The sequence below is a fragment of the Tachyglossus aculeatus genome, chromosome 21, assembly GCF_015852505.1.
Source record: "Tachyglossus aculeatus isolate mTacAcu1 chromosome 21, mTacAcu1.pri, whole genome shotgun sequence".
NCBI lineage: Eukaryota > Metazoa > Chordata > Mammalia > Monotremata > Tachyglossidae > Tachyglossus > Tachyglossus aculeatus.
Window position 1 is genome coordinate 15,288,503 of NC_052086.1, and position 24,706 is coordinate 15,313,208.

General features: G+C 49.2%; 1 protein-coding gene across 1 annotated transcript; it reads right to left on the reverse strand.

The window, feature by feature from the left end:
- Window positions 1-894: 894 nt before the first annotated feature.
- On the reverse strand, window positions 895-11,962 carry LOC119942330 (RING finger protein 112-like). The gene is made up of 14 exons (XM_038763064.1): window positions 11,861-11,962; window positions 11,559-11,599; window positions 9,034-9,354; window positions 8,559-8,765; window positions 7,568-7,705; window positions 7,258-7,362; window positions 5,988-6,038; window positions 4,342-4,398; window positions 4,150-4,236; window positions 3,646-3,763; window positions 3,310-3,437; window positions 2,895-2,948; window positions 2,179-2,253; window positions 895-2,047 (listed from the first exon to the last, which is right to left on the reverse strand). Exons 3-14 carry the CDS (start codon window positions 9,301-9,303, stop codon window positions 1,565-1,567), a joined length of 1,773 nt encoding a protein of 590 aa, XP_038618992.1. The 5' UTR covers window positions 9,304-9,354; window positions 11,559-11,599; window positions 11,861-11,962; the 3' UTR covers window positions 895-1,564.
- Between the last annotated feature and the right edge of the window lie 12,744 nt (window positions 11,963-24,706).

Sequence of the window (24,706 nt, forward strand, 5' to 3'; positions counted from 1 at the left end):
TTAAATTCCACTTCCTCTGGGAAGCATTCTCTGATTCGTCAACAACACCCTCATTGCCTCAACTCCAACAGTTCCTCTTAGGATGGTACCCATAGTCGAGGAGCTAACCACCGACACCCCTGGCCACTTTGTCAACCCTGAACAAGGGCTTTGTCTGGTTTTGTCCACTACGTTAAAACATGGGGCTGAAAAATGCTGACATTGTAAACGGAACTGCAGCTGGTGGAAGACTGAGTTTCTGAAACCATTTTAAAGTTTGAATCTGATGGAACATCTTTAGGCTAATTGTCCAGACAGGGACCTTTGTAAAAACCACTGAAAATAGCTATATAAGGAAGTGAACTACTGTGACGAAAAGAGGATAAATGAAACATAATAAGGAAACAAAAAAGACTTCTGATATTTTCTTAAAAAGCTGGCATACGTAAAGCTCACCCAATAATAAAAATTCAGTTTCCTGTGTCATTCATTTCTCAGCTGTTCAAGAAAAAGTCTGCCTTCAATATCCTTACAGTATCAGGTCACGGTGATAGATGTGGTTTCTTTTGTATACCCGTTCAGATCATGGGTGTGTACTGTTATTTAAATGTGACAGAGGCTTAGAATCACGACATTTTATTATTGAAGCATGCTATACCATAATCAAATTTAGCACATGAAAATTTTCAAAGAGGGCATATGTATTCTTACATTGAAAATGCATCTGAAATCTACTGCTCCAAGCGACCTGTCCTACTTGTAACAGCTCAGCTAAACCCAATCTGGAAGCAGCATGGTCTAGTGGAAAGCGCAAGGGCCTGACCATCAGATGACTTGCGTTAGAATCACAGCTCCATCAGTTGTCTGCCACGGGTTCTCGGTCAAGTTACTCAACTTCTCTGTGCCTCAGTTTCCTCACCTGTCTTTCCTCCTACTTAGTCTGTGACCCCCATTTGGGAGAGGGACATTGTCTGACCTGATTATCTCATGTCTCCCCCCGTGCTAAGCACATAGTTGTTATTAGTTGTTAGCATCCTGTAACTGCGTAATAAGGGCTATCATCATCATCATCATCATCATCATTATGAACTTTGTCAATGTTGGTGTTAACTGCAAGCTCGTTGTGGCCAGGGAATGTGTCCATTACATTGCTACAGTGCCCTGCACACAGTGAACGCTCAATACATATGATTGAATGGTAGATTGTGATTATTACCATCAGGAAAGGGAGGGCGGGGCTGATGAAAAAAGCAAAGCTCCTCCCCCCAAAAAACAATTTACCGGATGCAAATTGTATTTAGGTTGCAGCCAGCACAAGTTTCATCTGAAATGCAGGGAGCGGTCGGCCACGTGTAGAGGTTTCTATGTATGTAGGTGTTGGCTACCTCTGGAGGAATCATTCATTCATAGTTATTGAGCGCTTACTGTACCAAAAGCACTTTACTAAGAGATTGAGAGAGTACAACACAGCCAAAAAAAGACACAATCCTGGCCCACAACCAGGTTATATGCATGTGGGAGTCAGCTACCTCTGGAGGATTCCGCATTGGCCTGCGGAAGTCCTCAGGTGGCTGATTTCCAGAGTTCACCTCTCATCTCGGAAAAGAGGCTCCTCGTCCTCCTCACTTTCCCACTCCGCCTTCTCACTTCTGCGGCCCATCGTAGCCCCCACCCCCGCCCCCACTCCAGCCCCCAGCCCAGCCCCCACTCCGATTCCCGCCCCAGCCCCTGCAGCCCCGGCGATCGCCAATTCAGCAGCCCCTGCCGCCGCTACGACTGATGCCACGCCAACCCCCACCACCCCTCCTACCACGGTCAACAGCCCGGCCCCTGAAATCCCACCCACGGCAGCCGCGTGGCCACAGAAACGTTTGAAATAGGCCTTCAAGAACGTCTCTTCCTTGGCCTGGAGCTCCTTCCTTAAGGTCTCTGTGGCCTTGCTCTGGTCATGGCCCTCGTAGGCGTCAGAGAAGGCGTGCAAGATGTCGTCCCTCTTTTTGGCTATGCGGGCCCGCATGGCACTTGGTCTGACGTGGAGGGCAGAGAACAGTCGCTTGGTGGCCTGATTCTGTGGTGGGGGACAAAAGAAGGGGAAGTTATTGTCCGGGAGCTTGGGTAGCCTGTCCTCCCAATCCATGTTTTTCACCACTCAGACCTGAGCCCCTCCCAGAACCCTGTCCCAGCCTTCAAATCCTCTACCTGCTTCACCAAAAACTCCTCAAATTCCTTTTTCTTGTCTTTCTTCAGTTTCCAGGCTTGGAAACGAATGGCAATCTGTTTGAGAAGAGGGAGAAAATGATGGGATGTAGGCCCTGCTCTCAATCTTCCTCCTCCATCTTCCTTCACCTTTTCATTTATTCATTCATTCATTCAATCATATTTATTGAGCACTTACTGTGTGCAGAGCACTGTACTAAGCACTTGGGAAGTACAAGTTGGCAACATATAGAGACGGTCCCTACCCAACAGTGGGCTCACAGTCTAGAAGGGGGAGACAGATGACAAAATAAAATATATTAATAAAATAAAATAAATAGAATAAATATGTACAAGTAAAATAAATAAATAAATAGAGTAATAAATATGTACAGACCTATATATATAGGTGTGGTGGGGAGGGGAAGGAGGTAAGGCGGGGGGATGGGGAGGGGGAGGAAGGGGAGAGGAAGGAGGGGGTTCAGTCTGGGAAGCCCTCCTGGAGCTGGTGAGCTCTCAGTAGGGCTTTGATGCCTTTTCCCTCAGGCATCTGACCCCAAGCCCTCCAGCTCCTCTTCCACTCCCAATCCCGGTCCTTTTCCCCTCAGAATGGAGGAAGCACCTAACTCCCGATCCCTGGCTCGCTCCCTCCACTCTCCCTCCTCACCTCCCCAGACCCTGTCTCCTTATTCGAGTCCAAGCTTCTTCTCCTCACCTACCTCAAAAGGGGAGGAGAACCCAAACTTCTCATGCCTCATTAGGTTGGAGAGTTCCTGCAAGAAAAGGGAGATGGGAAGACCAGGAGCCCTGTGGCACTGAGGCAGGGAGGGTGGTTCCCCAAACCAAGGTCCCCCGAACCAACCCTCTAGACGGTAAACTCGCTGTGGGCAGGCAATGTGTCTACCAACTCTGGTGTACTGTACTCTCCCAAGTGCTTAGTACAGTGCTCTGTACACAGGGCACTCAATAAATACCATTGAGGATAATGAGAATGATGATGATGAAGGTCTGAAAGTGAGAGGGGAAGAGCAGGGACAAGCACCTGACTTCGAAGAGGGGTGAGCAGCACTGGCAGGGGAAACTGCAGAGATCTGGGGTTGGGAGTGTGCGATTCTGGGTGGGGAAATTTCACACCTCAAACGCATCAGCTAACTCGCTTCCAGTGAACAGGCCTTTCTGGTGACTCTTCGCCTGACTGGTGACCGATGACAGCACATCTCCGATGTAGGCCTGCAGATGCCTACGGAACTCGTCATCCATATCTGGGGGAGAGAGACGTGTGAGGACCTGGAGAGCTGTGCTGGATCCAGGCAGAGAGAGCAGGTTCTCTCGAGGCAGGATGTGCTGGCTTCTGAGGAGAAACCGGGAGCTGGTGTGGGTGTGGGGTGTGATTGGAGAATGGTGGGGTGGAAGGATGGGTTAGGATTTGGGTCAGGATGCCATGGCATCTGGGCCCTGGGAGGGTGTTACCAGCAGTGTTTCCCCCAGCTTTGGTCATCATCTTCTTCCCCGGGAAGGGCAGGAGATAGCAATGGGTCCGGCCTCTCTGCATCATCTCCTGGACCTTGGGATGACTGTCAAACTGTTTCTGGGGAGAAGGAATGGACGGACAACATATAATAATAACAATAATTCTGGTATTTGGTAAGTGCGTACTATTTGCCAGGCACCGTACTAAGTGCTGGGGTGGATACCTTGTCCCACTTAGGGCTCACAGTCTCAACCCCCATTTTACAAGCGAGGTACTGAGGCACAGAGAAGTGAAGTGACTTTCCCAAGGTCACACAGCAGACACGTGGCAGTGCCAGAACGAGAACCCATGACCTGCTGACTCCCAAGCCCGTGCTCTATCCATTACGCCATGCTGCTTCATGGCGATGCATCCTCCACATCATTTGGGGTGACCGTCCCTTTCCCCACAGGCTCCTGTGCCCCAGCCCTACCCAGGTGTCTTATTCCTTGACACTAACTCACGTGGATGACATCATTCATGTGTGCCTTCCCTGGCTCCCATCCAAACTCCGTTGCGAAAAAACAGTCACGAACTAAGAGATCTAAGTGCTGGGGGAGAAGAGGGGGCAGTGAGAGGGGCAGAGCACCTGATGGGTGGTGGGGATTCCAAAGTTTATGGAAAATGGCAGAGAGAGGGGTGGGGGGGCATCTCACCTGAACTACTTCCATCTCATAGCAGTTTCCCATTGTCTCAGCAGCACGGAGAAACATCTGGGAAGCAAAGATCTATTTTACATCTGTCTGCATTCCAGGATCCAAGCTTTCATTCGTTCATTCATTCAATCATATTTATTGAGCGCTTACTGTGTGCAGAACACTGTACTAAGTGCTTGGGAAGTACAAGTTGGCAACATATAGAGACAGTCCCTACCCAAAAGCAGGCTCACGGTCTAGAAGGGGGAGACAGACAACAAAACAAAACACGTTAACAAAATAAAATGAACAGAATAAATATGTACAAGTAAAATAAATAAATAAATAGAGTAATAAAAATGTACAAACATATATACATATATACAGGTGCTGTGGGGAGGGGAAGGAGGTAAGACGGGGGAGTGGGGAGGGGGAGAGGAAGGAGGGGGCTCAGTCTGGGAAGGCCTCCTGGAGGAGGTGAGCTCTCAGTAGGGCTTTGAAGGGAGGAAGAGAGCTAGCTTGGCGGATGTGCGGAGGGAGGGCATTCCGGGACGGGGGAGGACGTGGGCCAGGGGTCGACGGCGGGACAGGTGAGAATGAGGCACAGTGAGGAGAGTGGCAGAGGAGTGGAGGGTGCAGGCTGGGCTGGAGAAGGAGAGAAGGGAGGTGAGGTAGGAGGGGGTGAGGCGATGGACAGCCTTGAAGCCAAGGGTGAGGAGCTTTTGCCTGATGCGTAGGTTGATCGGTAGCCACTGGAGATTTTTGAGGAGGGAAGTAACATGCCCAGAGCGTTTCTGCACGGAGACGATCCGGGCAGCAGCGTGAAGTATGGATTGAAGTGGGGAGAGACAGGAGGATGGTAGATCAGAGAGGAGGCTGATGTAGTAATCCAGTTGGGATAGGATGAGAGATTGAACGATCAGGGTAGTGGTTTGGATGGAGAGGAAAGGGCGGATCTTGGCGATGTTGCGGAGCTGAGACCGGCAGGTTTTGGTGACGGATCGGATGTGAGGGGTAAACGAGAGAGCGGAGTCGAGGATGACGCCAAGGTTGCGGGCTTGTGAGATGGGAAGGATGGTAGTGCCATCAACAGTGATGGGAAAGTCAGGGAGAGGGCAGGGTTTGGGAGGGAAGATAAGGGGTTCAGTCTTGGACATGTTGAGTTTTAGATGGCGGGCAGACATCCAGACGGAGAGGCCCTGAAGGCAGGAGGAGATACGGGCCTGGAGGGAGGGAGAGAGAGCAGGGGCAGAGATGTAGATTTGGGTGTCATCAGCGTAGAGATGATAGTTGAAGCCGTGGGAGCGACTGTGTTCACCAAGAGAGTGGGTGTGGATAGAGAACAGAAGGGGACCAAGAACTGACCCTTGAGGAACCCCGACAGTAAGGGGATGGGAGGGGGAGGAGAAGCCCGCAAAAGAGACTGAGAATGAACGGCCGGACAGATAAGAGGAGAACCAGGAGAGGACAGGGTCTGTGAAGCCAAGGTTGGATAGCGTGCTTCCCAGATCAAAACCAGGCTTTCAGGCCCCCTGGTGTTTAGCTCCTGGCTCTCCCCTGAACCCAGTACCATTCTCTTCTAAGCCCAGGAATCCTGCTCTCCAACACATACAAAACCCATGGATCCTCTAGAGCCCAGGCAGCTTATCCCAGAGGCCTCTGCTCACCTCTAGATAGTCCAGGTCTGTCTCTTTCAGCTGTCTGGAGACATTGAGGATCTGGGAAATAGAGAAAGAGCATTAGAGTGGGTCAGATTTGGAAGGAAGGTGAAGGGCTGAAAGTTAGGCCCCCTGGGATCTGAGTAGCTGAAGCAGCACAGCCTAGTCAAAGCAGTATGGCCTGGTGGATAGCGCACAGGCCAGGGAATCAGAAGCACCTGGGTCTTAATCCCGGGTCCGCTATTTGTCTGCTCCCAGGCCTTAGACAAGTCACTTAATTTCTCTGTGCCTCAGTTTCCACATATGTCTTGCTGTGCTGGGCCCCCTACCATCAGGGAGCACTTTCCTAATTCAACAGCACAGACAGGTCGGGGGAGGGGGTCCTTCCTTTAAATTGTCCCTTCCCCCACTCCAGGAAAGACAATTCCATAACCTCCAACCTCTCCCTGCAAGTTTGCTGAATGGTCTTCCCTCTCAGGTAGACCTTCTCATGAAGGCCATCCTTGCCTTCAAACCTCCAGGCTGGCTTCATTCTTCTTCCAAGGGCCATGATGAGTGGGAGGAGGGAGTAGCTACCAATCGACCTATGCATCAGGCAAAAACTCCTCACCCTCGGCTTCAAGGCTGTCCGTCACCTCGCCCCCTCCTACCTCACCTCCTTTCTCTCCTTTTCTGGCCCAGTCCACACCCTCCACTCCTCTGACGCTAATCTCCTCACTGGGCCTCATTCTCGCCTGTCCTGCTGTCGACCCCTGGCCCACATTATCCCCCTGGCCTGGAATGCCCTCCCTCCCCACAGCCGCCAAGCTAGCTCTCTTCCTCCCTTCAAGGCCCTACTGAGAGCTCACCTCCTCCAGGAGGCCTTCCCAGACTGAGCTCCCTCTTTCCTCTCGCCCTCCTCCCCCTCCCCATCCCCCCGCCTTACCTCCTTCCCCTCCCCACAGCACCTGTATATATGGATATATGTTTGTACGACTTTATTTCTCTCTTTATTTTATTTGTGCAGATTTATTCTATTTATTTTATTTTGTTGATATGTTTTGTTTTGTTCTCTGTCTCCCCCTTCTAGGCTGTGAGCCCACTGTTGGGTAGGGACCGTCCCTAAATGTTGCCAACTTGTACTTCCCAAACGCTTAGTACAGTGTTCTGCACACAGTAAGCGCTCAATAAATTCGATTGAATGAATGAAAGAATGAATGAATGGAGACGGGAGGTAGGTGGTGGTGGGAGGACAGGGCCGGGAGATGGACCACCTGATCGTCTGTCTCCAGGGACTCACCTGGTAGGAGCTCAACAGCATGCTGAGAGCCGACAGCTTGACACTTGTCTCCTTGTTTTGGCCCGGGGCCATGGTTCCCTCTGTGTCCAGCAGGAACACAGCCACCTGGAGGGTCACCGTGGAGGATGGGGTCTGAACTGCTCTCTCCCACGTTCCTGATCATATCCTCCCCCCACCATTTTTCTCCTTCTTACTCTCTCTAGGCCTTCTCTCTTCTTTCCCTGCTCTTTTTCCTCTGCCTCCCTTTCTGCTGCCCACATTTTCTCCCTCTCCCTCTTCCTCTTCCATCCCCTTCCGTCCACGTTCTCACCTTCTCTGCATTCGTGTCCAGCAGAAATGGATGACTCCATATCCACACACCCTTTGTGATGGTGTCGCTTCCTCCGCCCCACTGGAAGCCCTGCCGATATTCCCTTCCTTGTGGCCTCCAGTTGCCCTGGCCGGATTCCTGCAGGGAAGAGTCTCAGTCACCACACCCCTAACCCCAAATCCTAACCCTCCCAAACACATTCATTCATTTCATTCAATCGTATTTATTGAGCGCTTACTGTGTGCAGAGCACTGTACTAAGCGCTTGGGAAGTACAAGTTGGCAACATATAGAGATGGTCCCTACCCAGCAGAGGGCTCACAGTCTAGAAAGGGGAGACAGAGAACAAAACAAAACATATTAACAAAATAAAATCAATAGAATAAACATGCACAAATAAAATAGAGTAATACATTTGTACAAACATATATACATATATACAGGTGCTGTGGGGAGGGGAAGGAGGTAAGGTGGGGAGGATGGGGAGGGGGAGGTAGCCCCATAACCACTCTCTTTCCCAGACATCTTGCTCCCGCACAATAATTCTCCCCAGACCGCCCACTCCCCAAACCTCTTTCCTCAAGACAATCTGTCCCCTGCACTGGTTCACCTAAGGCAACCTGCCCTCAACACTGGTTCACCCAAGACAAACTGCCCCCACCCCCACACTTAAGCCACCAGACATTCTGCCTGTCCCCCGCACACTATTTCTCCTCAGACCACCTGCCGCTCACACTTATTCCCTCATACATCCTGCCCCTCACACTAGACAATCCTGCCCCTAACAGTAATTTCCCCAGACAAAGAAACCCCTCCATGAATTCTCCCCATGCTACCTGCACTCCATGAATTCTCCTCACATTGCCTGCCCCTCACACTAATTCTCCCAGACACCCTGTGCCCCATACTAATTTTCCCCACTCAGACGTACTCTCTCGCTCCCACTTCTCCCATTCTGTTGCCTCCGTTCTCCCATTGCTCCCAGGTCTCACCATCGCCTCGAGCGCCAGGAGCATCTGGTTGAGTAGGAAGGACTTCCCTGTGCGCTGCTCCCCCAGGATGGTGATGAGGCAGACATGGGTATTTACAACCTTGGGGTTCCTCAGGCAGTAATTCAGTGAGGAAATGTCCAGGTCGGGGCCCACTGAGGGGTAACACTTCACCAACTGCAGTGCCCTGGGCTCCTTCTCCAGGTCATCCTGTGAGGGGAAAAGCGAGGACAATTTCCCCCAGTGGCCTGGATTCCTGGCCAGACTGGCTCAACTCTCGATCCCCACTCTCTTCCCGCTCTCTTGGAACAGCCCCAGGAGTCTTCTCCCTGGAGGTCCCACCCAGGATTTCCCGTTCACCTCCCTGACCCTAGTCCGGCATGAGCCATTCCCTTCCTCAGGGATTGGACTCAGACGCCCAGTCCCCCTGCCCATCATGGGGCCCAGTGGGGAGCTCCCCAACGCCCCTGATCTTTACCTTCTGGGAAAGCATCATCAGGTCCTGGTGGGACTTCAGCTTCCTCAACAGACTCTGGAGCCGAGTGTCCGGGACACATCGGTCCCACCGGCACGGCCTCTGGCACTCGGGACAGCGGAGCTGTGCCGAACGTGGGGTGTCCCGCTTCACCGTGGTCCATTGAGCAGTGATGCAGGTGGAACAGAAGTTGTGACTACACTCAAGGGTGATGGGGTTCTTAAGGAGATCCAGGCAGATGGAACAAGTCAGTTCCTCCTTCAGGTCTAACATGGAGACGATTGAGGGGGGAATCGCTCCAAAGCTCCGGGAGATGATTGGACTCTGTGGTGGCAGGAGAGGGGGTTGCAGGGAAGATTGCTGGGGCTCAGGGAGTGGAGGAACTCATTCATTCACTCATTCATTCAATTGTATTAATTGAGCGCTTATTGAGCGCAGAGCACTGAACTAAGTGCTTGGAAGAGTAAAATATAACAATAAACAGACACAGTCCCACAATGAACTTACAGTCTAAAGGGGAAACAGACATTAATCTAAATAAATAAATTACAGAACTGCACATAAGTGCTATGGGGCTGAGGGAGGGGGTGAATAAAGGGAATAAGTTATTCATTCAATCGAAATTATTGAGCATTTACTGTGCGCAGAGCACTGAACTAAGTGCCTGGGAAATTACAATACAACAATAAACAGTGACACTCCCTGCCCACAGTGAGCTTACAGTCTAGAAAAGGGGGAGACAGGCATCAATACAAACAAATTAAAATTATAGTCGTGTATGTAAGTGCTGTGGGGCTGGGAAGGGGGAAGAGCAAAGGGAGCAAGTCAGGGTGATGCAGGAGGGAGTGGGAGATGAGGAACAGTGGGACTTAATCTGGGAAGGCCTCTTGGAGGAGGTGTGCCTTCCATAAGGCTTTGAAGCAGGGGAGAGTAGCTGTCTGTCAGATTAAAGGAGAAAGGAGGTTCCAGGCCAGAGGCAGGACGTGTGCTAGGGGTCGGCGGGGAGACAGGTGAGATCGAGGCACAGTGAGAAGGTTAGCACGAGAGGAGTGAAATGTGTGGGCTGGGTTGTAGAAGGAGAGTAGTGCTCTATCCACTACACCATGCTGCTTTCCTGAGAGAGAGGACATGGGCTTACGAGTTAGGAAGGATGGTGGTGCCATCTACAGTGATGGGAAAGTTGGGGGAAGGACAGGGTTTGGGAGGGAAGATAAGAAGTTCAGTTTTAGCCATATTCAGTTTGAAGTGACAAGAGGACATTCAAGTGGAGATGTCTAGGCAAGAGGAAATGCTAGGCTGCAGAGAGGGAGAGAGGTCAGGCTGGTGATGTAGATTTGGGTATTGTTTCCTTAGACGTGGTAATTGAAGCTATGTGAGGGAATGAGTTCTCCAACGGAGTGGTGCAGATGGAGAATTAGGGAGGAACTCAGGACTGAATCTTGAGAGACCTCCAAAGTTAGGGGGTGGGAGGCAGAGGTGGAGCCCGCAAAATAGCCTGAGAATGAGTGGCCAGAGAAGTAGGAGGGAAACCAGGAGAGGACAATGTCAGTGAAGCCGAGGTTGGGTAATATTTCCAGGAGAAACTGGGGTCGACTGTGTCGAAGGCAGATGAGAGGTCAAAGCAGGATTAGGATGGAGTAGTAGAGGCCATTTGATTTGGCAAGAATGAGATCAATTGTAACCTTTGAAAGTGTGGAGTGAAGCCAGATTGGAGGGCATCCAGGAGACAACTGGAGGCGAGGAACTTGAGACAGTGGGTGTAGACACCCCTCGCTCAAGGAGTTTGAAGAGGAATGGTAGGAGGGAGATGGGGCTACCATTTGGAGGGAACTGTGGGGTCACAGAAGGGTTTTTTATGATGGGAAGACACGGCCTGTTTGAAAGCAGTGGGTAAGGGTTGGGAGAGTGGGGAGGTAAAGGGCTATAACTATGGTAAAGGACTGGGATCCAGGGTTAAGGTATGAATGAACTTACAGAGTGCTTACTCTACTGCAGATCACTGTACTGAGGGCCTGGGAGAGTACAACAGACTTAGTAGACCCAATCCTTGGCCCCAAGGAGCTTGCAGTCCAGTAGGAAAGATGGGCATTAAATTAATTTCCAGGAAGGGGAAGTGACCAAAGTTCAAAGAGGAGGAGGAGGAGGAAGTGTTAGCTGAGAAGGGCTTTGAGAATGGGGCAGTAGCATTCTGCAAGATGTGATGGGGAGGGGGCTCCAGGGGCATGAAGAAGGGGCATGAACAATATGGATGGCGAGACTATAGACATGTCGCAGGGCTCCTAGTCAGCGGACAGAGAGTCTGAGGAAGCAGAAAGGATTCCACTCCTAGTTCCCAATTTGGGTTTCAATTTCCTTACGAGCCAATCTTCTGCCTCGAGTCTGCGGTGATTAGGGCAGCTGTTAGTGACCTCCTTAAAAACTGAATTGCATATTGCTCCCCAGTACACTAGGGTGAGGTGGAGGAAATAGGGGGAGGGGTGAGGAAGGTAAGCCGGAGAGGCAGTGGGGCAGCTGCCTGAATTACTTACTGTCGTCGGTGTTTCCAATCAGATCCGGCTCCCGAACCCTTCTGCGAAACAAAATAGGGAGATGACGGTGACTGACGACTGATCTCCCCCTTCCCCCCTTCTCTAAGCTCCTGCTGCCCCTTGGGGCCCCCTTTCCTCCAGACCCAGGCACCCTCCCAGGCCTGAACCACCCGGGGGAAGGAGAGAGGGAGAAGAAGAGGTCCCCCAGGGTTATAAGAGAGGGTGGGCAATGATAAGAGAAGGGGAGGAAGGAGATGAGCTCCTCTGGACCAGTGGGAAAGGCAGGCTCAGGGACAGAGTACCTGCGTCCATCAATTTCCTGCCCTCCGGCCCAGCTGCTGCCTGGAAAACCTGGAAGTCGGGGAGCAGGGGGACTTTCTGAGTTTCTCTGGTTTGGCTGCCTGAGCAGGAATCGAACGTAAAAGTCGGGTTGTTGTTTTACATGCCCAATAGGCCGGAAGAAAGGAGGAGTAGAAAAGAGGAAGTGAAAGCACTCCACCCAGCCAATCATAGGCTTCAGCCTTCCCTCCACCCTGCTGCTCAGCTCACCTTCTAGGAAGGCACACATCTTCCTCTCTCCCAAAACCTCCAATGGCTGCCCAGCTTCCTCCACATGAAGCAGGGACTTCTGGCCTTTGGCTTCAAAGCTTTCCACCAGCTTTCTCCACCTCTTTCCCTTCCACTCCCCAGTCCATGCCCCACTCTTGATTATCCCACCTCCAAACCCCTGCTAACGCTCTTCCCCTGGGCAGGAACACCCTCTTCTCCCCCATATCAATCTATTGGTAGTACTTATTGTATGCTTACTCTGTGCAGAGCCTGCAACTAAGAGCTTGGGAGAGGACAGTGGAGTCGGCAGGCACAATCCCTGTCCTAAAGGGGCTTACAGTCTAGCCGGTGGACACCGACACTAAAATAAATTTTAGGTACGGCAAGTAATCGAGTAATAAAGGTTGTACTGCAGTGTTGTGAGGAGAGGGATCAATCCCAAAATGCTTAGTGGGAAAAGGACACAGGTATATAGGTGATCCAGCCGGGAGGGAATAGGGTGGGAAGATGACAGATTAGGTAGGGGAGCCTTCTTTGAGGAGGCATGAGTTTCCGTAGGGCTTTGATGATGCGCAGAATGGTGGTTTGCCGGATGTGAAGAAGGAGGGAGAGAGGGAGGTTCAGACAAGATGGAAGAAGTGAGCAAGGGAGAGATGGCAAGAGAGACATGACCAAGTGTAGTGAGTAGTTGGGAATTGGAGGAACAAAGATTGTGGGCTGGGTTGATGTGGGAAATTAGTGTGGTAAGGTCTGGAGGGAGAGCTGGTTGAGTGCCTTAAAGCAGATGGGAATCAGTCAATCATATTTATTGAGTGCTTACTTTGTACAGGGCATTGTAGTAAGTGTTTGGGTGAGTACAACAAAAACCAGACATAGTCCCTGCCCATTTTTGCTTGAGACTGAGAGGGATGGACAACTATTGGAGGTTTTCGAGGTGTGGGGAGATGTGCAGGGAACAATGTTTTGGAAAATTTGATATGGGCAACAGAGTGAAATATGGACAAGGGAGGGGAAAGATTCGAGGCAGGGAAGTCAAGGAGGAGCTGATCCAGCAGTCGAGAATGGATGTCATAGTGTATGGATCAGCATGGTGGCAGTTTGGATGGAGAGAAAAGGACGGATTCTGGAGAAGTGAAGACAGAAGCGACAGGATTTGACGACTCACTGAAAAGGCAGGTTGGCAAAGAGAGACGCTTCAAGGAGAATGTCGAGGTTGTGGGCTTGCACTACATGGGGAGGGGAGTGGTAGTGTCTACAGTGATGGGAAAGCTGGGGGAAGGAGAGTGTTTGGGTGGGAAAATGAGGAGGTCAGTGTTGGACATGTTAAGTTGGAGGTATTGAGCCCCCTGAGCCCCCTCCTCCCAGACTGAGCCCCCTCCTTCTTCTCCCCCACCTCCCCTTCCCCATCCCCCCACCTTACCTCCTTCCCCTCCCCACAGCACCTGTATATATGTTTGTACATATTTATTCCTCTCTTTTACTTGTCCATATTTACTATTCTATTTCTTTTATTTTGTTAATATGTTTTGTTTTGTTGTCTGTCTCCCCCTTCTAGACTGTGAGCCCGCTGTTGGGTAGGGACCGTCTCTATATGTTGCCAACTTGTACTTCGCAAGCGCTTAGTACAGTGCTCTGCACACAGTAAGTGCTCAGTAAATACGAATGAATGAATGAATGAATGAAAGGTATTGGTGAGACATGCCAGTAAGAGTTGTCCTAGAGATGGGAGCTTGTTGCGGGCAAGGAATGTGACTGTTTATTGTTATATTGTAATTTCCCAAGCGCTTAGTACAGTGCTTTGCACACAGTAGGTGCTCAATAAATGCAATTGAATGAATGAATGAAGGAATGAGCAAATTCAAGCTAGTCTAGAAGCTGAGAGAGGTCAGGGTTAGAAAGGGACATTTGGGAGTCATCTGCCTAAAGGCCTTCCCCTCCTATGCCTTTCTTCACTCTTCTCCCACGCCCTTCTCCATCACCCTGACTTGCTCCTTCTTAGGCATCCCCTCTCCCAGCTCTACAGCACTTATGTACATATTTGTAATTTCTTTATATTCGCTTCTGTCTCGCTCTCTAGACTGTCAGCTCATTGTGGGTTCTAATTGTGTTTTAGCCACTTGTCCGCTGTGTGACCTTGGGCAAGTCACTTCACTTCTCTGGGACACAGTCATCTTATCTACTAAAATTGGGATTAAGACTGTGAACCCCTTGTTGGATATGGGCTGTGTCCAACCTGTTTAGCTTCTACATACCCCACGGACTAAAAGGCTGCTTGGCACATAGCAAGCACTTAAGATCAACCATTCCTGGCCCGGCCTGCCAAAAAAACCCAAAACAAAAACATGCAAATAAACCTGCTCTCCTTACTGCCCCTTTTTCCCTTCCTCCTTCCCTCCCTCTCTTGCTTTTTCTACCCCATTTGCATTCTACCTCACCTGTGAAATGGAGATTAAGACTGCGAGCCTCATGTGGGACAGGGTCTGTGTCCAACCTAATTAGCTTGTATCTACCCCAGTGCTTAGTACAGCATCAGGCACATAGTAAGTGCTTAACAAATAAGTGTAAAAAAAAAAGGCAGAGGGACTCCGTCATCAACTCAATCATCATCCTGGATCTCCCTCCCTTACCAAATCTTTCCAACCTCAGCTCTTTCCTGAGCTTTCTTAAAATTCCACCTCCTCCAGGAAGTCTTCTCCGATTCATCAACAACACCCTCATTGCCTCGACCCTAACAGTCACTCCTAGGCTGATACCTATCGTTGAGGAGCTAACCATGGGAGCTCCTGGACATTTTTTCAAACCTAAACAAGAGTTTTGTCTGAGTTTGTCTATTCTGTTAAAGCATGGGGGGGCCGGGGGAGAGAGAAATTCTTTGCTGTGATAGTAACTGGTAAGAGATAAGTAGCTGTAAAAGGTTCTGTAGTAGTAGCTGCAGCTGGTTGAAGACTGAGTTTGGGAAATGGTTTTTAGTTTGAATTTAATGGAAAAATTTTAGGGGCATTATAAAACCCACCCAGACAGGAGCATTTATAAAACTCACCGAAAATACAAACATCAGCAAATGAATTACTGTAATGAGAAGAGAATAAATGAAAAATAAATCAGGAAAAAGTTTTAAAAAGCTCTGGCATATGAAAAATTCACCCAATTAAGAATTCCAAGTAAAAATATCAGGTTCCTGTGTCAGCAATTTCTCAGCTGTTAAAGAAAAAGTCCATCTTCAGTATCCTTATGGTTTCAGGACATGGTTATAGATGTGGTTTATTATCCATAGCCATTCAGACCAGCAGCATGGTGTAGTGGATAGAGCAGCCTGGGAGTCAGAAGGTCATGGGTTCTGATCCTGCCTCTGCCACTTAATAATAATAATAAGGGCATTTATTAAGCGCTTGGTATGTGCAAAGCACCGTTCTCAGCACTGGGGAGGTTCCAAGGTGATCAGGTTGTCCCACGGGGGGCTCACAGTCTTAGTCCCCATTTTACAGATGAGGGAACTGAGGCCCAGAGAAGGGAAGTGACTTGCCCAGCGACACACAGCTGACGATTGGCGGAGCCGGGATTTGAACCCATGAACTCTGACTCCAAAGCCCGTGCCCTTTGCACTGAGCCACGCTGCTTCCCCACTTGTCTGCCACTTGAGCCACAGAGCCACTTGGCTCTGTGACCTTGGGCAAGTCACTTAACTTATCTGGGCCTCAGTTACCTCACCTGTAAAATGGGGATTGTGTCTCTGAGTCCCACGTGGGACAGGGACTGCGTCCAACCCGATTTGCTTATAGCCACCCCAAGCGCTTAGTACAGTGCCTGGCACATAGTAAGCGCTTAACAAATGCCACAGTTATTATCATTATTATGTGTATGTTGTTATTTAAAGGTGTCAGAGGCATAGAATAATGGCATTCTATTATCGCAGTGCATTGTACCATAATGAAATTAAAATATTAAAATTTAGAGAAGCAGCAAGTGTTGTGGCTAGCGCATGGGCCTGGGAGGTTCCAATCCTGCCACATGTCTGCTGTGTGACCTTGGGCAAGTCACTTCACTTCTCTGTGCCTCCCTTACCTCATCTGTAAAATGGGAATTGAGACTGGGAGTCCCATGTGGGTGTCGAGTCCCCAAAAATTTGAGTCGCAGCAACATGGCATAAGGGTTTTTTTAATTGCAGTATTTAATACAGATCTGTAGGGATAAGGACACACAAGGTCCGTTGCCCTAAAAGCGAGCTCAACCTCATCGTGGAAAGGTGGGAGAGAAGGTATTTCTAGAGAAGCAGCATGGCTAGAGAAGCAGCGTAGCTCACTGGAAAGAGCACCCTCTGGAATCAGAGGTAGTGAATTCAAATCCTGGCTTGGCCACTTGGCAGCTCTGTGACTTTGGGCAAGTCACTTCCCTTCTCTGGACCTCAGTTACCTCATCTGTAAAATGGGGATTAAGACTGTGAGCCCCCCATGGGACAATCTGATCATTTTATAACCTCCCCAGCGCTTAGAACAGTGCTTTGCACATAGTAAGAGCTTAATAAATGCCATTATTATTATTATTATTATTATTATAGTTCGTGGGGGGACGTGATGTTCTTTCACAACAACAACAGAATGCAATTAAGTACGGTTTTAGTTTTCTTAACGGGCAACAGGGTGTGGCTCAAATTGATGACAGGAAGGCTGTGGTTGAAGCATGATTTACGGGAACAAGGTCGATTACTGCAAAATGGAAACTCAAAACAAAATGGAGTAAGGCTGATTAACAGTTGGTTTCCACACTGGACAGGAACTATATGAAAAACGATTTGTTTGTATCCACCCCAGTGCTTAGTAAAGTGCCTGGCACAAAGTGCTTCACAAATACCATAATTATTGTTATTATTCTTATTCAAAGAGGGCACAACATGTATTCCTCTATTGAAAATTCATCTAAACTCTACTAGCAAAGTGACTGTTCTCCTTAAACAGCTCATCCAAAACTTATCTGGAAGCAGTGTGGCCTAGTGGAAAGCACATGGGCCTGACTGTCAGAGGACCTGTGTTCTAATCCCAGTTCCACCACTTTTCTGCTCTGGGTCCTTGGGTAAATCACTTCACTTCTCTGTGCTTTAGTCCTTCACCCATCCTCCCTCCTACTTAGCCTGTGACCCCCGTTTGGGAGAGGAATGTTGTCTGACCTGATTATCTCCTCCAATGCTAAGCACATAATTAGTGCTTAACAAATACCGTTATTTGCTTTTCTGAGGCAATGCTTAACACCCTGCAAGTGCTTAATAAGTACTATCATGTTCATCATCATCAACATAATTATCATCTTCATTACTGTTGTAGTTGACTGCAAGCTCATTGTGGCCAGAAAATGTGTCTGTTATATTAGAGAAGCAGCGTGGCTCAGCGGAAAGAGCACGGGCTTGGGAGTCAGAGGCCATGGGTTCAAATTCCGGCTCCGCCACTTGTCAGCTGGGTGACTTTGGGCAAGTCACCTAAGTTCTCTGTGCCTCAGTTACCTCAACTGTAAAATGGGGATGAAGACTGTGAGCCCCCTGTGGGACAAACTGTTCACCTTGTAACCTCTCCAGCGCTTAGAACAGTGCTTGGCACATAGTAAGCGCTTAATAAATGCCATAATTATTATTATTATTAATCATTCATTCAATCGTATTTATTGAGCAATTACGGTGAGCAGAGCACTGTACTAAGCACTTGGAAAGTACAACTCAGCAATGGAGATGATCCTTGCGCACACAGGGCTTACAGTCTGGAAGGGGGGGAAACAGACATCAAAACAAGTAAACGGGCATCAATATAAATAAATAGAATTATAAATATATACCCATCAAAACAAGTAAACAGGCATCAATTCACACAGGAAGCACTCAATTAATGCGATGGACTGATAGATTTCTTGTTATTATTACCATCAGGAAGTGGAGGGCAGAAAAAAAGACAATTCAGCCAGTTGCAAATCGAATTTGGGATTTAATTACCACAAGTTTCATCTGGAATGCAAACAGCAGTCGGCTACGTGTTGAGGTTTCCAAGCAGCATGGCCTAGTGGACAGAGCGTGGGCCTGGCAGGGACCTGAGTTCTAATCCTAGCTCTGCCACTTGTCTGCTCTGTGACCTGGGGCAAGTCTCTTATCTTTTCTGTGCCTCATCTGTAAAATGGGGGTTAAAACTGTGAATCCCATTTGGGATAGGGACTGTGTCCAACCTGAGTAGTTTGTATCTACCCCAGTGCTTAGAACAGTGCCTGACACATAGTAGACACTTTAACAAATACCATCATCATCGTCATCATCATCAAGCTGTAGTTGTCCGCTCACCCTGGAGGGTTCAGATCATCGGCCTCCCAACTTCTCCCGGAGAAGCAGTGTGGCTCAGTGGAAAGAGCACGGGCTTTGGAGTGAATCAAAGCTCACTGGTACAGTGCATTTATTCATTCGATCAATCGTATTTATTGAGTGCTTACTTTGTGCAGAGCACTGTACTAAGCGCTTGGGAAGTACAAGTCGGCAACATATAGAGACGGTCCCTACCCAATAAGGGGCTCTTTGTCCTCTTCCCTCTCCTGTTCCTCCTTCCCATTGCGCTGGCCCACTCCAAACCCCACCCTGGCCCCCAGCCCAGCCCCTAGGACCCCTGCCATTGGAGCATGGCAGCCCCCACCTCCCCCTCTACCAGGGCCAAAACCCAGCCCCTGAAATCCCACCCCCGGCAGCCACAGAAACGTTTGCGATAGGCCTTCAAGAACTTTCCTCCTTGGCCTTGAAGGCCTCCTTTGAGGTCTCTGTGGCCCCGTGCTTGTCCTGGCCTTTATAGGTCTCAGAGAAGGAGTCCAAGATGCTGTCTCTCACTTTGGCTACGCAGGCCTGCATGGTCTTTACTTTGACATGGTGGGCAGAGATCAGTGGCTTTGTAGCCTCATTCTGAGGTGGGGACAAAGGAAGGGAGACTTATTGTCGGAGAGCTTGGGAAACCTGTCCCCCCAGTCCATGGTTTTCACCACTCAGACCTGAGTCCTTCCCTGACCCCAGATGTCCTGCCTTCCAGCCCCCATCCCAGACTGCAAGTCCTCTCCCTGCTTCTTCAGAAACTCCTCCAATCCCTCGTTATTCTCCTTCTTCAGTTTCCACTTGTGGAAATAAGGGGCCATCTGTTTGAGCCGAAGGAGTAAAACTTGGGATGGAAGCCCTGCCCTCCACCTTCCTCCTCCATCTTCCTTCTCTTTCTCCCTCAGGCATCCAGCCCCAAGACTTCCAGCTCCTCTTTGACTCCAAAGTCAGCTCTTCTCCCCTCAGAATGGAGGAAGCATTTTGCCCCTGTCCCTGGTTCATCCCCTCCCTCTCTCCCTACCCCACTTCCCCAGACCCTGCCTCCCTATTCGCACCCAAGCTTCTTCTCCTCACCTACCCCAACAGGAGAGGAGAACCCAAACTTCTCACGCTTCATAGGTTGGAGGGTTCCTGCAAGGAAAGGGAGATGGGAAGACCAGGTGTCCAGAGGAGCTGGGACAGGGAGGATGGTGCCCTGAGCCAAGGTGTCTCTCCCCGTAAGCTCACTGTGGGCAGGGAATATATCTACCAACTCGCTCTGATGTATTCTACTCTCCCAAGCACTTAGATCAGTGTTTGGAAGCACTCAATAGATACAATTGATGATGATGATGGTGACAAAAGTGATGAGGGTATGGGGGTGAAAGGGGGAGAGCAGGACAGCAGGACTTTTTGCCTGACTAAAGAGGGGTGAGCAGCACTGGCAGAGGGGTACCACAAGATGCTGGGGCCTGGAGAGTGGGATTTGGGGTGGGGAAGTTTCTCACCTCCATCATAATAGCAAACTGGCTTCTGGTGAGCAGGGTTTTTTGGGTTCTCTTCCATACCTGATGGGCCAATCGTCTGCCTGGAGTCTATAGTGGCTAGGGCACTAGATGGTGACCTCTTTCAGACTGATATGCATAATTACTCCCCAATTACTCCCCAGTAGAATGGTGGGGGGGAGACGTAACTAGGGGAATAGGCAGTTGAGGAAGGGGAGCAGTGAGGCAGCCGCATTACTTCCTGTTATTGGTGTTCCCGATCAGATCCTGCTTCTGAACCTTGCTGTGAAACTCAATAGGGATATGAAGGTGACTGAGAACTGATCTCCCTCCTTCCCCCTTGAAGCCCCCTGCCCCTCAGGCCCAGGCACCCCCTCTCCCCCCCTGCCCAGGCCTGAACGAACTGGGGGAAGGGTCCGGGTACTGGTGGCAGGAGTGAACGAAGGATGGAAGGAGAGGGAAAGAAAGGTCCCCAGGGTCACAAGTGCAGGTGGGCGATGCTAAGAGAAGGGAAGGAAGGAGACAAGCTCCTCTGGAGGGGTGGGAAAGGCAGGTTCAGGGACAGAGTACTTAGGTCCATCAATTTCCTACCCTTTGGTCCCGTTGCCTTCTGGAAAACCCAGAGGTCAGGGAGCAAGAGGGTCTCTTTCAGTTTTTCTGTCTTGGCTGTATGAGCAGGAATTGAAAGTCAGGTTGTTGTTTTAAATGTCCAGTGGGCCGGAAAGGACAAGAAGAATTACAGGAAAGGGAAGCACTCCACCCAGCCGGTCACGGGCTCCATTCCTCCTACCACACTGCTGCTCAGCTCACCTTCCAGAAATGCACACATCTTCCTCTCTCCCAGAATTTCCAATGGCTGCCCATCTCCCTCCACATAAACCAGGAATTTCTGACCTTTGGCTTCAAGGCTTTCCACCAGCTTTTTCTACCCCTTTCCCTTCCACTCCCCAGTGCACACTCTTTACTCCCCCCAGGAAGAAGTGCAGTCTAGTGAAAAGGGCCCGGGCATGGGAGACAGAGGATTTAGGTTCTGATCCTGACTCTGCCGTTTACCTAACAATAATAATAATAATAATAATTACGGTATTTGTTAAGGGCTTTCTATATCCCAGGAACTGTACTAAGCACTAAGGTGGATACAAGCAAATTGGGTTGGACACAGTCCCTGTCCCACTTAGGGCTCAAAATCTTAATCCCCATTTTACAGATGAGGTGACTGGGGCACAGAGAAGTGAAGTGACTTGCCTAAGACCACACAGCAGAGAAGTGGCAGAGCCAGGATTAAAACCCATGACCTTCTGATTCCCAGGCCCATGCTCTATCCACTATGCCATGCAGCATCCCTGTTGCCTGACCTCGGGCAAGTCAGTGAACTTCTCTGTGCCTCAGTTCCCTCACCTGCAAAATGGGGATTAAGATTGTGAGTCCCACGTGGGACAACCTGATCAACCTTCTATCCCCTCAGTGCTTAGAACAGTGCTTTGCACAGAGTAAGTGTTTAACAAATACTATTATTATTATTATCATTATTATTATTATTATTATTATCTTTCTAACTGTACCCCACACTTGATTATCCCACCTCCAGCCCTCTGCTAACTCTCTTCCCCTGGGCAGGAACACCCTCTTCCCTGAAATCAATCCTTCAGTAATATTTATTGCATGCTTACTCTGTGCAGAGCCTGGAACTAAGGGCTTGGGAGAGGACAATAAAGTTGGTAGACACAATCCCTGTCCTCAAGGAGCTTACAATTCAGTGGGGGAGACCGACACTAAAATTAATTTTAGGTAAGGGAAGCAATGGAGTAGAAAGGGTTGTACTGCAGTGTGGTTGGGAGCGGGTTGAGTACCTAAAGTGCTTAGTAGGAAAGGGACTCAGATGATACAGTAAGGAGGGACTAGGGTGGGAAGATGAGAAATTAGGTAAGGAAGGCTTCTTTGAGGAGGCATGCTTTTAGTAGGGCTTTGAAGATATGAGGAGCAGCAGTTTGTCAGTTGTGAAGGAGGAGGGAGATCCAGACAAGATGAAAATGTGAGCAAGGAGATGACAGCAAGAGATACATAAACTTGTATGCACCCCAGACCTTAGGACAGTGCCTGGCTCATGGTACAAGACTAACAGATATGGTAAAAATAATAATAATAATCATAAATCCCACAGTGGGTTGCTGGAAAAGATGGCTAATGCAGACCGCAGACCTAACATATTGGCCAATAGAGTTACAGACTCTGTTTCTCTCCCAGGCCCCATATCCCCTGACCCCATGTCTTCTGCCTCAGGCCAGGGCCTCTTCTCTTGCCCTCTCCTCCTCCCTCAGGGCTGACCTAGGCTCCCAAAGCTACCATTTAATCAGGGAATTGGTAGACTTCAAGGTTCTGATCTCTGGAGCCTCAGGGTTGGGGGAGTGAAGGCATGAGAGGAGACAGCAGCTCTGATCCAGGGGGATGACGAAACGGACCAGTAGACCCCACCTGGGTGCTGTACTGAGAACTGTACATAGCCCTGGTTTCTTTTAGTGCCTGTCTCCCCCACTAGACTCTTTGCATGCAGAGAATATGTCTAAGCTCTGAGCTGTGGGTGGGTAGAGAATATGTCTACCAATTCTGTGGTACGGTTCTCTCCCAAGCACTTACTGTAGTGCTCTGCATGCAGTAAGTGCTCAGTAATTACCATTGATTGAGTGATTGATTGTAGGGAATGATCTGCCTGTGCTCTGCAGATGCTTCCTTTCCTAGGTTATGAGGAGGAGAATCTGGTGTGATCCTACTGTCTCTAACACTGCTGAACCCTGTGCTCAGCACATGGTAAACCCTTGATAAGTCACTAGCCAATAAGGACCATAGGTGCAAAGTTGCCAGAGATTCTGGAGGTCAGTCGTGAAGGGGCCTCTTGGATAATAATAATAATAATAACAATGGCATTTGTTAAGTGCTTACTATGTGCCAAGTACTGTTCTAAGTGCTGGGGAGGATTCAAGGTGATCAGGTTGTCCCACGTGGGGCTCACAGTCTTAATTGCCATTTTATAGATGAGGGAACTGAGGCACAGAGAAGTTAAGTGACTTGCCCAACATCACACAGCTGACAATTGATGGAGCCAGGATCTGAACCCATGACCTCTGACTCCCAAGCCCATGCTCTTTCCATTGAGCCACGCTGCTTCTCTATGATGCTATTGTTGGAGATCCAGGGGAGATATGGGATACGGAGCCTGGGCTGTGTTTGGCTATTTTGTTTCTCCAGAAGAGTTTCCTTCCAACCAAGAGAAAAATTGTTGCCTAGTGGATAGACCCTGGGCCTGGCAGTCAGAAGGACCTGAGTACTAATTGCTACTCTGCCACTTGTCTGCTGTGTGACCTTGGACAAGTCACTTCACCTCTCTGGGCCTCAGTTACTTCATCTTTAAAATGGGGATTAAGATTGTGAGCCGCATATGGGACGTGGGCTTTGTCCAAATTGTTTTGCTTGTACATACCCCAAAGCTAAGTATGGCACCTGGCTCATAGTAAGTGCTTAACAAATGCCATAAAAATATAGAAAAACCCCACAAAAAAAGCTGCCTCAGAAAGTCAGGTGGGGTTTGCTAACAGCCCTCCTTTACCTCAGATTTTCTCCCTTCATCTCTTCACTCCTTTCACCCCAACAGCCAGGGGAGTGGTCCCTTGACAGTGGTCCCCACCAGGGGTGGGGGTGGGTGGAAACTTTGACCAGTGATAAGCCCTGGCCAGGCCCTGGACAGAGACACTAACTTCAGAGATTTTGAAGAGATTGAAAACAGAACACCTTGTCTTTCCACGCAAACCCTCTCCTTTCCCCTGCTATCCTGTCGCTGGAGACACCACCACGATTGTCCCTCTCCCCCAAGTCCTTAGCTTCGGCATTATACTTGATTCATCTCCCTCATTCAACCCACAGTATTCAGTCTGTAACCAAGTCCTGTTGGCTGTACCTTCACAGCATTCCTAGAATCCATCCAAAAAGCTCCCATGCTGACCTAGTACACTCTCATCATTATGCAATCCATTCTCCACACAGTGTGTAAGTTCGGGATTAATTCCATTCTGGACTCTGAAATCGACATGAAGGATGAAGAACAACAAAACCGGTTTAAGGGAATAAGCTCCTCTTAATAATAATAATAATAATGATGGCATTTATTAAGCACTTACTATGTGCAAGACACTGTTCTAAGCGCTGGGGAGGTTACAAAGTGATGAGGTTGTCCCGGGGGGGGCTCACAGTCTTCATCCCCATTTCACAGATGAGCAAACTGAGGCCCAGAGAAGTGAAGTGACTTGCCCAAAGTCACACAGCTGACAAGTGGCGGAGCCAGGATTTGAACCCACGACCTCTGACTCCAAAGCCCGGGCTCTTTCCACTGAGCCACGCTGCTTCTCACTGAGCCACGCTTCTCTTCTAAACCGGAAGCTCCCTGTGGGCAGGGAACATGTCTACCACCTCTACTTTATTGTACTATATCAAGGGCTTAGTACATTGCTCTGCACACAGTAAGTATTCAATAAATACCAGTGATTGATTGAATACCAGTGATTGGTTGATTGATTTCAATTGAGAATGCCCCACAAAAAAAAAAAAACCCACCAAAAAACCCCAAGTCTTCACTGGGTCTTTTCAAACTCCTGTTGACTTCAGTGGCCACAGGACAGAAGTGAGACAGGTGCTGACATCTCAATCAATCAATTAATCAATCAATCAATCAAAGTACTGTATTAAGCATTTGGGAAAGTACAAGTCAATGAAGTTGGTAGATGTGATACCTACCCACAAGGAGCTCA

What these genes read in the sequence shown, in the direction of transcription:
- LOC119942330 (XM_038763064.1), bottom strand. Translation starts at nt 9,303, where the DNA reads ATGTTAGACCTGAAGGAGGAACTGACTTGTTCCATCTGCCTGGATCTC. An exon ending in TGCTGTTGAGCTCCTACCAG is followed by an intron (nt 6,039 to 7,257) that starts GTGAGTCCCTGG and finishes TCTATTTCCCAG; the next exon opens with ATCCTCAATGTCTCCAGACA. An exon ending in ACATGAATGATGTCATCCAC is followed by an intron (nt 3,764 to 4,149) that starts GTGAGTTAGTGT and finishes CCTTCTCCCCAG; the next exon opens with AAACAGTTTGACAGTCATCC.